The sequence below is a fragment of the Citrus sinensis genome, chromosome 6 (genome assembly GCF_022201045.2).
Source record: "Citrus sinensis cultivar Valencia sweet orange chromosome 6, DVS_A1.0, whole genome shotgun sequence".
Taxonomy (NCBI): Eukaryota; Viridiplantae; Streptophyta; class Magnoliopsida; order Sapindales; family Rutaceae; genus Citrus; species Citrus sinensis.
The window spans coordinates 16,955,766-16,970,137 of NC_068561.1; the positions used below are offsets into that span (position 1 = coordinate 16,955,766).

The 14,372-nt window shown below is 34.7% G+C and overlaps 1 protein-coding gene across 1 annotated transcript; it reads right to left on the reverse strand.

Annotated features, from left to right (window-relative positions):
* Positions 1 to 321: 321 nt before the first annotated feature.
* On the reverse strand, positions 322 to 9,713 carry LOC102615426 (AMP deaminase). The gene is made up of 20 exons (XM_006481000.4): positions 9,120 to 9,713; positions 7,995 to 8,170; positions 7,406 to 7,586; positions 6,793 to 6,971; positions 6,604 to 6,655; positions 6,345 to 6,472; positions 6,045 to 6,224; positions 5,745 to 5,812; positions 5,434 to 5,576; positions 4,626 to 4,687; positions 3,879 to 3,992; positions 2,832 to 2,972; positions 2,523 to 2,675; positions 2,150 to 2,203; positions 1,970 to 2,080; positions 1,707 to 1,880; positions 1,530 to 1,610; positions 1,258 to 1,356; positions 890 to 984; positions 322 to 806 (listed from the first exon to the last, which is right to left on the reverse strand). Exons 1-19 carry the CDS (start codon positions 9,490 to 9,492, stop codon positions 919 to 921), a joined length of 2,535 nt encoding a protein of 844 aa, XP_006481063.1. The 5' UTR covers positions 9,493 to 9,713; the 3' UTR covers positions 322 to 806; positions 890 to 918.
* Between the last annotated feature and the right edge of the window lie 4,659 nt (positions 9,714 to 14,372).

The following is a 14,372-nucleotide window of genomic DNA, read 5'->3' on the forward strand; positions in this document are numbered from 1 at the left end:
ATGATTTCATTATAAAAGCACAATACCATCACGGTTATTTTTAACCTGATCTACAAGAAACAGGGCAATGGCTCCCTGTACTGTTTTACATGCCTAGAGCAAATAACCACAGGTTTTAGTTATTTGCTCCTTTGACTCCCTTGGGTAAGATAGAGATTTATCCTAAGATCTTATTTGCACCTTAAATCAATGATTGGCAATTATTGTGAACGTTATGTTCTCAATTGATTGAGAGAGAATCACCAGCTTGTACTTCTGGGGGCTAAGAAGATTCCATTATTGAACTTATTAAGAATCATGAAGTAGAGAGAAACAAGTACATATGAAAAGCATCACTTGGTGTTAAATATGTTATTTATACTTCATGAGAAACAACCACAAAACTTTTGATGATAGATACTGCACGACAAAATTTGCTAAGGGCAAGGCCACCCTTTTCAGTTTTCCTATTGCCCTGGGTAAGTCTTTCTTTGATAAGAAATAAAGCTGCAATAATACAAAAATTCAGCCTCGGATATGATATTATTGCTCTTTTGACTCCTACCTAGAAATAATACAGATGATCAATGTAGTTATTTGATCAGAGATACTAGACCAGCATCTGGTTGCTATAGGCTGTATTGACTGAAGCTCTATCGTATAGATCATGCAGACATCCCCACCCCATGATTTATCGTGTACATAGTCATCCTTATGTCCTCAAACTTGTGTTTAGCTACTAGCCGTTTCTTAACCTTCTTGGTCAACATATGATCAAACTCCGTTTGATGGTGAATGTGGAGTTGGGAGTGTATGCTCTTCACATCCTGCAACATTTAACAGAAATCCATATTTAACCATTCGAAATATATCAGTAGTAGTAATAATAATAATATCACTTGATATTTACCTCTAAAGACAAAAGTTATGGTCATTTTTTCACAGCAATTCTTCAGGGATGATGGCCTTCCCTAAATAAACCTGCTGCAACTCCTCTCTCCAAATCTACAGGCATTTGAATAACATGAATACTTTTTGTTCAGTTAAGTATAACTTATTAAGCACAAAGTAGAAAGGAGTAAGAATGCTACTGTAAAATTCATAAACTTCAGAGTTTGGAAGGAATAACAAAAGAGACAGAAATTGTGTGAGAAAGTGATCGAAGACAAGGGGTTGCCGTTTCTTGCATTTAAGGCCTTGCAAAAACTCTAATGCTCCAAAAACTATTTGAAGGCAAATAAAAAGACCATAAATGAGATATGGATAGGAAGTTCCTACCGTATCACGGAATTCAATCCGGATGTGAGGCACATTGGTTTTGTGAATATCATTTCCATCCGGTCCTCTCTTGTAGTAATGTAATCCGATCCAATGCGACTGAAACAAATGTTTAAAAGCTTAGATCCAACATAAGTGGACAGGTTGGAAAGCATCAAAATGATGATCTATGAAACATTAGTTTTAAGTCAAGCAATTTTGGTGCACATGTAAACAGCAAGGTAACTAACAATTAGCATCATATCCTATCATGGCAGGACTAGTGTTTGTACCTTCAAAGCATGAGAGAAACCTGATTGGTAGACTGAATTACGAGCAATCTCACAAAGATCACATGCACTCAACTTCCACACCTATGACGAAAAAGCTTTAGTATATTATATAACATGGCAACAATTGTTTTACTGAGAAGGATTGACAGAGAGAAAGAGGAGAGGCAGAGAGCTTACAGAAGCAGCAATGCTATATTCTTCCACCAAAGGTTCTTTAGTTAGATGAATTTGGAGAGGATCATCGGTTGAGAGTGAAACATTGAGACCGCGTAAGAAAAACATGGGTAAAGGATTTCGATGATAGTCCAAAAACAAAGAGTTGTTGCTTAGAGGAGACATAGCCAGACCAATCTGATAGCCAACATGACATCACAGTCAATTAGGTTTGGAAAATAACCATTTTGGTAGTCATTTTGAAAGAACTCCCTTTTCCTACCTACCTGTGCCAAATAATAGAGATACTGCAGTACAGGAGATTTCCTCAAATTGATTCCATGTGCAATATTATGAGCTGTAAGAAATGTTGCAGCAAGGTGGTCGATGTCACCAGCCTGAAAAAATCAGACATGAGACAAACTGTATAAATTCCAAGCTATGTAGAATAAAGATTCCAAGAATACCTCTCCTGCATGCGGGCGGAATTTGATAGTTGTCATGCCCTTCGATTCACGGAGCTGAAAAAGAACACCTAACAGGTTAGCACTTAGAGCACCAAAATCAAGGCATAGGCATATAGTTGGGATTATAGGAGCAAAGAAGTCAAACTAGAGATAACACAGAGACTTAAGAAAGAAGTTACCACCCCATGAGAGGATAAAAGGAAACCAATTTTACATTTCCCACTCAGGAGGGAGAGGGGCTAGTCAATAACCATAAATCTACTGAATATTAATGAACCTAAAACTTCTGTTTATTTTCGAAGAGGAAGAAAAGGTCTTTGATGAGCATCTAGAAATCTTACTGGTATTGAAGTACAAGATTGGTGGTGCACACCTTGTTTAATGTGTAGAGATTAGCATAACAATAATACGCATAGTATGAAAATGCAGGATTGAACACATTGGTCCACTGAGCTGGTGTGGGCATGTGTTTTGTGGGGCGTCTTTCTGGCTTGCTTTCATCATCCACCAAATCCAACCCAACCACCTGAATAATAAAGGAAAAAGCAAGGATGTAAAATAGATAGAGCATAGCATGAAGCTCTAATTGGAGTAACTTATTTGTGCAAGCCTAAAATATTAAAACACAATATTCTTCCCCAACACCCCCCCCACCCCCAAAAAAAAAAAGAGACAAGCTAACCTGCTTTAAGAAAACATGCAACTGAGGATGAGAATCGGGATCCACAGTAACCTCAAACAGTGGAATAAAAATATTGTCAAGAATGTTCTGGAAAGATGTCACAATCCCCATGTCCTTGTAAATGTTGTACAGCCGTGGAAGCTGGGGGTCAAAAACAAAAATCATAGGCAGCATTCAACAATCCAATCCTTAATCAAGTGCCATGGAGGAACACAATTTTTTATGGAAAATGAGAAAAAAAAATCTGTACATATTAATAGAAAGGAAAGAGAATACAATTGAAAAAGCAGGTTTCCGCTAGGAAGCAAAAACGTCCTAAAGGGAAGTGTCAATCCAGTGGAATGCCAGTCCCGTGGATGAGACGAGAACAAAAGGGGGATTTCTACCGTATGTCCCTCTGATCCAACAGTCATCTACATGTAAAGCCAAGGTCACCCAACAAGCCTAACGATTTCATGAGGAACATGGCTGTCTGGAGAAAGGGAATAAATAAATCAATCAAATTCCGGCAGGCTTCATGAAGTGCTTCTTTAGGAGTTAAACTCCCCTTTGTCCACGTTACTAGAAAAAGGATCTCTTGATTTTCATTACCATTCCCATAAGACTGAATACAATAATACGCATTCTGAACAGGCATAAATCTATAGGATAACAATTTCGTCTTGCGAGGTAGGGATCAAACGGACAAAAAGCAGATATTGATGCTTTGTTTAAGACAGAATCTTCCAACATCGTCATACTTGGGTATCCTAGGACCAATATTTATGCACAGATGTAAAAGGCCTCTGATCCAAACAATTCAAGGATCAATGAAAGAAACAATACATCTTTTTACAGATATAAGCACAACATATAAAGTGGAAAAGGCTACTGCTGATCTGAAAGAACTAGTTATAACAAATATGCACACACATGTGCACACACATGCATATAGAGATGGGATAGGAGAGGAAAGCAAACATTACATTTAATCCAGAATGAAAAGTTCTGCATCACTAACATTTCATAACATCTATGATGAGATTTCAGAAACAAACTTATCCATACCTGAATTAACCAAACAACATTCTCACTGTACAATTCATTGTTCACAATCCAACTTGCCAGTTGATCCCATTCACTTTGCTTCCTTCCATATATTGATATTCGATATTCAGCCATCTGCAGCAACCAAACTAAATATCAGGCATGATCAAGTGTCTTTATATGTTAATAGAAAGAGTGGAAAATCTTTCTTGTACAGTTTAATGTCACACAAATATGTTGCTCAGCCAGTATAAGAGGTAATAGATTTGCAATAAAATCCTCTTCACATTTCCCCAGACACATCTTGAATTGAACTATCAAAGGAGAAAATTTCATAAAAAGCAAATTACATGCAAATTCACTTAACAGAACCTATTTTAAGTTCATTCGGGGATATCTATTTTAAGTTTTACACTTATGATCTATCTCTCACAGGGTGACCCAAAATGTTGAACCTATTTGAAGTTCATTCAGGGTTATCTATTTTAAGTTTTACACTTATGATCTATCTCTCATAAACCACAATCTGAATAACATTTGGGGGACAATGAGACTTATAGAATCAGTTCCATTGTTGAAAAATATAATACACTATAAGTCAACTTTTAACATCACCGCAAAATTTAATGATGCAACAATCTATATAACATGCAAACACACAGATCCCCCAAATCCACCAGGCAACCCTCTCAACCACCATTTCATTCAAGATGATAACAATAGCCAGAAGAGTAATGCAGAATATATATAAGCAAACAAAATACGCACCTGATATTTACTTGCTTCGAGATCAGAAAAAACTTGCTTTGTCAGCTCAGCAAGAAAACGACCTGTTCAACGACAAACAAGTAGCACCATAACTGAAGTTACAATTCACAAGAAAGAAAGTATGCTTCCAGATCAATCAAAACAAAATCATCATCGGTAATCCCTAGCTATCTAGCAATAAAAAAATATCACAGAATGCTAGTAAGAATCTGATCCCCCAAAAAGCTAAAGAAGAAAACCCCCTATTAGATGTTCAGACGAGGAACTACTAACAAAGTGGACAAATGATTTCAAAAACATAATAAAAAACAATGAATATGCAATAAGGGCAGATTTCAATCAAGAAAATGGATTCCATTATAGCATAAGTTAACTGGATGTTCAATCTGAATTAAGCATGAATCATATAAGTTACAAAACTACAAAATCCTCAACCAAGGCCGAGTGGCTTGAACCACTTCCTCGCAATTGTGAGGGTAGTGGTTCGAATCCCCACAATCTTCCTCAAATTTGAGTGAAGACAGTCTTCTCCCTTTCAAAATGTGAGTAGAGTTGATGTGAAGTTGATGTCCCTCGAATATAAGCAAAGGTTAAAATCTGAATAGTGCTATATAAAATTTAATGTAAATTACTAGTCCCAATAATTGTCTAATTGTAATATTTTCATATAATATGAGTTGTAATCTAAGCAATAGTCTTAGGTAATTAAAAAAAAAAAACTACAAAATCCTCCATAAGTTTCACACTAGTACTTCAGCATCTAATTTTATGGCATGACACAATAAATAAGAAAACAAACAGGACATACCTTGGATTAGATTATCCTGCTTAAGAAAAATTTCCCTTAGCCTACTTTGACCACAGGGATTATACTTAAGATTGAACTTATCAAAGCGATGAAACGTGCTCTTGTCTGCGTGAACATCCAAAAGATCAACATTCAAGTCGTACCTGTTCAAGCAAAATGAAAAAGATTGGAATATGCTATTACAATTTAAACATAAACAACTAAAAACTGAAATAACAAATGAAAGAAAGGTGGGGGGAAAAAACTACCATGGGGGACAGGAAATGTTGGTGAGAGAAGAGATAAAGATCAACAAAGGAAAATTTCGTTACCCTGTTAGATCCAGACTTTCAAAAACTTCTTTTAGTGTCAAGTATGTCCCATCACGGAAAATTACAACCTGATTAGAAGAACTAAAAAGTCAGATCGGTACTCAACTAATAAAGTGTACTTAATACCAAATCAATTAGAAGTAGCAAATAATAACCCCCCCCCCCCCCCCCCAAGTGGAGAAGAATTGGGTCATTGCCAAAAGTAAAGAATTCAAAATCAAACGTGTTAACAGCAATCCTTTGTCATTAAGAGAAGTAGAGAACCCGACAACACATCAGAAGAAATATCCAAATTGTTACCTCATCGGGCTCTTTCCTCAACTTCGACTTTATAAACCTAAGAAGGTGTTTCTGGTTCATGCATGCAGAGTGATGCACATGTGTATCCACCTTCCTAACATTATAAAAGTCACGGTGTGGTGCACTTTTCTGAGCAAGAAATTCCTTATCCGCATTAAGCATCAAATGAAGATTGAATTTCTGCACAATGCCCATAAGAGCATAATGTTAAAGGTCGAACTGATTATTAAAAGAACCTACAAAGAAGGAAAAAAATTCAAGCATTTAAGTAACTGGTAATTATCCAGAGAAAGTAGTTACTTGCTCCAGAAGAAGCAGCCGATGATGGCATAAAGTTCTCATATTTCCCAATGCAATAACTCGAAGAATGTGATGCAGGTCAGTGAAAAAGGTTGTAGCATCCGCAACAGGGTATAGCTCTTCTTTTGCTGGTTAGAGACAGAAAAAAATACAATAAACACTAAAGGGAAAAGAGGATAAATATACATTGAAATCCTAAAATAAGTAGAACTTTGTGAGTCATGACAAAGAAGAAAATCGCAGAAAGGAAGTCTCTTACAATCTTTGCTTGGATAAACATGAATAACTCCATCTTGCATCTCAAAATGATGCTGCATAAAAATGAAGCATGTTTATGACCAGAAAAGAAAAGTAAATGAAGCATGTTTATGACCAGAAAAGAAAAGTAAGTGGCAATGGTTGACCAATGCAGAGGCAAAGGATACGAATCTCATAGGTATAAACTCACATCAGACTTTCCCACAGGAGCATAATAAAATGGATCTGGATTAGGCTTTGGAGTACTAGGATCGGAAATCATTTCTTTCTCCCATGGAGCAACTGCTTCTCTGAATAAATATCTTTTCCGCATTTCAAGGCATTCTTGAAGAACCACATAGGCCTCCATTTCATCAGGTGATGGCACCTCTGGAAGAAGTTAGAAATATAAGAAGTCAAAACTGAATTTAGCATTAATTTTTTCAAAAGAAGATATTATAAAACAATCAAATTTCATGATCAATAAATTTTTCTAAATGAAGAACATCCTACAAACTATTAATTTTATACACAATAAACCAGATCTTCCAGTATATACAATTTATTCCCTAAGCTGTCCCGAAATGTTTGTAATCATTTACTAGCTATTCAGAGTTTGTAAAAATTGATAAAACTGGCATTTTATCATCTTGCACAATTTCACATAGAGTTTCATCTAGCATCAGCAACAGTTAACCACGCTTCAAAACGTATGGAATGGAACAGACAAAGACAAAACCTGCAGACATATACTTCTTCACTGGTATTCTAAGCAGGGCTCCTGTTTGAATGTGCATCAGAAAGAGATGGAATTAAGTCAATACCTTTAGGGGTAATCTGAAGTCGCGCAAAAGTTTCTTGCTCTGGCTCTTTCCTCAGAATATCTGCAGCAATAGGATCAGGCTGAACCCCATGCAGGTCACCGGATACACTATGAGATCGAATCATACTTGAAGCAGCTATAGCCTCTGCATTAACATTCATGTGGTCTGGTAAATTTGGGCCCTGCACATTAGTTTCAAACTCAGCCCCAAAATCCTTCAACATTCTAGATAAATAACAAAAATGCAACACATGAAACGCGTATCAATCTAGTAGGAAGTAGCAAGGAACTGGCTCATTCCTCAGCCACATTCCTCACCCTGACTAACTTGCACCACCCAACAGCACCATCTTTTTGGTTATATGTGTGGAAGAGAGAGAATGAGAAAACTAATGACAAGTAACTAATTATCTGAAGTAGAAATGCGCTTCACATGCTTCAAGAAAATTTTGTTTTTAATAGATAGTTCAATTGGTAACATTTCTTGGGTTAGTAAAAGAGGTTTCATATTCAAAATCCAGCTTACATCAGGAATGCAGTGAGATTGTTTTACTATATTACTATTAAAAGAAATGTGTGGAGAAACTCACAGCATTTCCATTGGTGAGCAGATATGTGGTGTCCAATTTTGAACTATCAGTCATATTATCCTCTTCATCTGATCCTTCTACACTCTCAAAGGCACTAGCAACCGGGGACTTTGGGGAAGTTGGCCTGATAAGGTTTCCAGCCCGTTTGGTTGAACTTGCATGCCCAGCAGATTTCCCTGAAACAAAACAATGATGTGTTTAAACAAAAAGAACACAGAAAAGGGCAGGCACAACTGGACATTTTAGAGTCACTTTCGTTATAAGAGTGGAATCAGTTCCCTTCTTGCCTTCTCGTTGGCTTTTTTTTTCCCCCTTTTTTTGGTTGTTGTTGGTGGGGGGATAAAAACCTTCTAGTTGGTTATGAGCAACAAGCAGCATGTTTCAGTCAGCAGAGATATGTTTAAGCAGCAGACAATGTAATCCAAGTAAATGTGTTGACAAACATTAAGCTAATTAAGAGGATTACGAATGGTGCAAGACCATAAAAGAAGAAAAAGAAAAGAAAAGAAAAGAAATCTTTCCAATTTATTGATGGAAATCAATACCTTTACTTCGGATCATTTGGAAACAAATTCTAAAGGAAACTAACTGATTATAACTTGAAATACTGATAAACAATAATACGCCGCCTTATGGTTCCCCTCTCTTTAAACTTTAAAATTTCTTATTTTTTCCTCCTGTTTACACTCAGTTCAATTTAAATTCCCCACTCTTTTCACTTCCAGGTCATAATGTCTTCCCACTTTCCATTTATACCTCCATTTTCTTTTTCTGGAAGAACAAAAATTCTAAACAGGACAAAATTGCAAATGCAGAAGTCATTTGCCTTTCAGTTAGATTATCATCTAGAACTTTAACCATCCGTTCTCAAACTCATAAGTCCACACGAGTCTCAAGCCAATAAATAAAAATTGCAGAGCTACAGTATAAAAATGCATAAAAATACATTATTTTCATTAATACAATCAGCAATCACACATGTAAAACACTACATAACGGACACTATCCCTTTACTCTAACCACATTTCACCGAGACATAACACTATAAGCTCAAACAGTCATGCAATAATCACTATCAATTAAGCCGAGGTAATCACTCCGGCGAGAAGTTCGTCAAATCCATACCTTCAGGCAACGTATGAAGCCTGGGAAGCCCGGCGGGAATTCCATCAACGTGAAGCGGACCGTTGCGCCTCTCCTCACCGTCAACCGCATGACCAGAAATGGCCGTTACGTCCGGCAACGAAGCCGAGCAGCGCCGGTAGTATCCGCTTCCCTTCCTCCTGGAAGAGCAGCGCCGAGCCGCCGCGCAGCCGTGCCTCTTAACATTGTGCGGCGATTCGGCTGCGTCGGAGTTATCGTCTCGCTCTCTCTCCACTGATTTCGCAAACTCCAGTAACTGAGTTAGGGTTTTCCTGTGCATGTAATACGCCGATACCGCCACCACCGACGCTCCTACCAACGCCGCCATCGCCAGATGCAGTGTATACGCGTCCATTTCCTAGAAGTTTCGGCAACAAAGATTAAAACAATCGAAAAGAAAAATAAGAGTCACTACGGGTGAGTGAATATTATCGTTGTTATGTGTTATTTCTGAGCGGAGGGGAGGTCTGAGGAGAGAAACCAGAGACAGAGAGAGCTCGAGCTCTGTTTAATTTTCGGAACAAGGGTGGCGTTGTTTCGGTATTTATAGGCGAGGCAGCTGAGTGTGAGGAGTGTACATACATATTCGTATTCGCTCTTTCGCACTTGCTTTTTAAAATTAACTACTTTCTCATTTTTACGTTCTACCTTTTAGTGGTGGCGAAAAATGTTGCTTCGCTTTGTACCGTCGCCGCTTGTCAGGTTCTACTATTATTTTTTTTTAAATTGTTGATTAGTCATTAGTTACGTGCTTATCAGGTTTTGTTAATTCTGATTTACAGGAATTAAATTATTAAATAATTTAGACGAGTACTAAGCCGACACGTGCATTGTCACGTAGGCTTCTTCCCTTGGCCTATATTTTTAGCGAAAGGGTATATGTAAATGGAAGCAAGAAGCCCGTAAAACATACATAATATCTATTTTTTTAATATTTCGCTGAGTGAAAGTGTAAAACAACATGTATATTACAAACTTAAAATGAGTAAATTGTATTTTCTGGCCCATAAAATATAATTGTTAATTATTTTTGAGTAATAATATAGTTATAAATTCTTATATAATTTTTTTTTATAAACTGATGTGTTATAATTAAATTAGTTGGATTAAATATCTCTTGTTCTACATTATCTATTTTTATTATTTTATATTTTTATTCAACTAATGAATTAATGTCAAATTAATTTGTATAAAATAAATTTATATAAAAAATTTATACCTATATTATCACTCATTTTGGTGTTCTTATTGGACAAAATTTTAATGTCAGGTTTGAAAGTTGACAATTGTACGAAGATTTTGAATATAAACTTTACGTAAATATCACGTGAGTGACTTGGAAATTGTATTAGCTTACGACTCAGTTACATATATGAAAATTTTTAAATACTCCTTGTTATATTTTTAAAAAAAAAATCCTTATAAATAGTTTCTAAAAAATTTTCTAAATACTTCTCAAACACGAGATTTTTTATAATATTATTTCAGTATTTTTTTCAAAGAATTTATCAAAATTCTTTTTTATTAAAATTTAAATACCATCACAGAAGATAATAATAAATTGTAATCGGCAAATAGCAATGCCGGCTTTTTTTTTTTTTAATGCTTAATTAAGATAGGTGGGAGGTGGGGCCTGGGTATGGCTGCCGTGGAGGTGATTGGGTTGGTGTAATTAAAGGTGCGGATTGCGAGTCGTTTTCATTATCCAAAAGAGTATGTGAATTTTGCCACGGGTGTGTGACGCTGACGCACTTGTTAAAGGAGGCATTTTTTTTCTACTATTTATGTTCAAAAATTACAAAATTCAAATGCAACAATTTTTTCCTTTTTAAGCTCATCCGTGCCGATCTTAGTATAAAAGAATTTGAATTTTTACTAATTATATTTGAAGTCTATTTGATACCATAGCGTGAGATTCCCGCTTTTATTTTTTTGTGATTCCACTTTGGTTCATTTTTTTTTCATAATTTTTTTAATAATCTTTTTAAGTATGAAAAATTAACTATATGAACAATTCGACCGGATCTATATACCAATAATGAAATACGGCTCGCAAAATTGATTTGTGAAGAGTACAAGCAACAATCAAGTTTAATCTTGTCCCCTTATTATGTAGCAATTCATAATGGTAGGGATTTCAAAAATTAATTAATCCTTTCTTACACCTAAGGGTAACTCCCATTTTGAAATTCAGTAAGAGATAAATGAACACATAAACCCTTAGTTTGCCACCAACTAGCGTCGATTTATTCGAAGAAATAACTTCAAATGAAACGGTTATAATAAGTATCACAACATTTCTATGGTCCGTTAAACATTCTTTCATGTAATTAATTCGAGGTGTTCAAAATAAATTGACACGTTATGATATTTATTTTGCTTGTTTTGAAATTTGAATAGAGCAACAACGACATCACCAAGTAATTAATTTATAAGATAAAAAGAAAAAAAGTGTAAAATTCATCGTACAAATTGTAATGAATGGTTAACAATTTATTTTTCCAACCTAATTCAACATTACGCTTGATAAGAAATGGAAAAAGGAGTTTAAAAAAAAGAAAAGAAAAGAAAAAAGACTTTAGGGCAACAAAGAAGCAAAAGTGTGGCTTAATAATTATTACAAGATGTTTATTGAGAAAGAAAAAAAAAATATTACTAGATGAATGAGACGTGAAGAATTGAGCTAAGAATATGCGTTTGAAGTGGAAATCGTGTGGGATCGCTTTTGTGGCATATATTTTGACATGTTTAATTTGGGCAAGTTTTAATTATTTTTTTTAATATTGATTGCACATTACATTATTGTATCACACTGATATTTACAGTTGTTATTACATACACTGATATTTATAATCAGATATACATAATTGAGACTTATATTATTACATTAAATATGTGAAGTACAAGTAATCCTCACAGAGGAATGATGTCTTTGCTCTACTCGTATTTCACAAGGGAGAAAGATTTGTAAATAAACTCCACACAATTATGCATAATACTTAATTGAGAGAGTTTTGAGTCCATAAGAACTTGAACCCCTACCCTCATAATCTTTCTTATTGTCAATAAGAGTAAAGATTCACCATTAGGGTAAAGGTCCGGGCGAGTTTAATTAGAACTTAGAAAAACGATGAATTGCATGAGCATGACGATGCACAAATCAACTTATCGGATTGGCGAACAGCTAGACACCATTAGAAAATAATGCATGTGCTTTTTGAAAGCATTTTATCTTTTATTCTACAATTTGGTCCATGTTTTCTCCATTTCCTTTTTGACACGAAGTGCATGTTGCGTTGTGGAATCTTCGATTCAAACTAAAAGGCTAATAATCAAATCAATTTGATTAACGAGCTTTATTTTTTCGTTTTTGATTGAATGAGGTTATTCACGTATTTTTTTTCTTAAATATTATCATCACATGTGGTCGTATTATTTCTGTTAATGACCGTACAATGGTCCATTTACATAAAGAAAAGAAAAGAAAATAAAATGTGTCTTAACACTAAAATTTATTAATTTTTTCTTTATATTTTTTCAGCTGTAAACTGACCTACGTTACATATAACACAAACGATGTTTCTTGAACAAACCTATCCAATCCTTTACTTATATTTTACATCGCTTCACTCCAGTGGAAATTTTCTTATCTAATTAAATTTGAGTTTGAATTGGAACTTAATTATAGTAAGCTGAAAAAGACAAACAAGCAACTAAGATAAGCTTGTGAGCTGTAACTGATCATTTTTATAATGCTGGTCCCTGTAAACAAGTATGGGGAAATGAAATCTCACCCATATGATCAATAATAAAATGTGCGTGTGTACATAAAAACCTCCTAAATTTATACAACCCAACACGTGGCATTTGAGACAGCTAGATTCTGTACTTAAAAATTCAGAATAGATTATAGGACCATATGTTGATGTTTTTAAAACTTACGAAAGGAAAAGACAAGAAATTTTGCAATTTCTTATGTATGATTTGTACAACACAATGTGATGTGTTTTCCACTTTACATTAACTCAGTTTTGGTGTTTTATATTTGAAACTTTTCGATGTTGGTTGGTTTAACTGAGAAAGGTAACTTCAGAAGCTGACAAAAATTTAAATTGTATTTTATATTGAATTCTTAAGCATAATGATACCGATAGTACAAATAATTTAGTTGAGTGTGGAAAAAAGTTATTAATAGAAAGCTTTGATGTCCTTTTGAGCCCTTCTCACGATATTATTAATATAGTCGAGTAATATAATGCATACTTTACCGGGTTGAGACGTCGTGTGTGTGTGTGTATTTTGCATAATATGAGCTTTTATTTCTCATGTGATACTAATATCTTATGTTATATAAATTTTGAGCCTAAAGTAATTTGCATGGGGGAAATGAGAGTAGTAGATGATTTTTTTTTATAAAAAAAAAAAAAAACACCGGAAGTTGGGGGGACTCTTACCAATAATATAAATCAGAAACTGAAATGTATATGTAAGGAGAGAGGCATAGACCAAGACTAGGGATGGCAATTGTACCCGCAAACCCGCAAACCCGTCCAAACCCACCCGCCAAAACCCGCCCGTTGCGGGTAATTTTATCCGTTGCGGGCGGGTTTAGTATTATAAATTAAAACCCGCACATGGATGCGGGTGGGTTTGGTATTAACCTTATACCCGGTGGATACCCGCATGGATATCCACCAAACCCGCAATAATTTTTTTCAAATATTTTTAATTTAATTTAAATATAAAAATATATAAAGAAAATAATGTAATTAATCAAATTACCAAATAGCCAAAGGCTCAAAGTTGTGTATGTGTGTATATGGCTCATCTCTTATTCTAAAATCATAACCTAAAGAAAACTAAAGGCATTTCCCTTCGAATTAGTATTTGAAAATATTAATCTTAATTATTATTATAGGCATTGTGTTAGATGGGTGCTTATGGTGATGAATAAAATAAATATATTCTCTTTGATCTTGTTTTAAATGATAATATGAAATGTAATTATTATTTTTAGATATTAATTTGTCTTTTTTAAATAGATTTGTATAATTTATACTTAAATTTGAGAATTTGTGTTGAATTGATGTGGAAATTTTAATTTTTCATTTACATTGTTTAAATATAAAATTGAATATTTATATGGAATTTGAGGTTATTATTATAAATTTATATATTAAATATTTGTGATTTTAAATACGGAAACCCGCAAAAAATCCGCCGGATACCATTGCG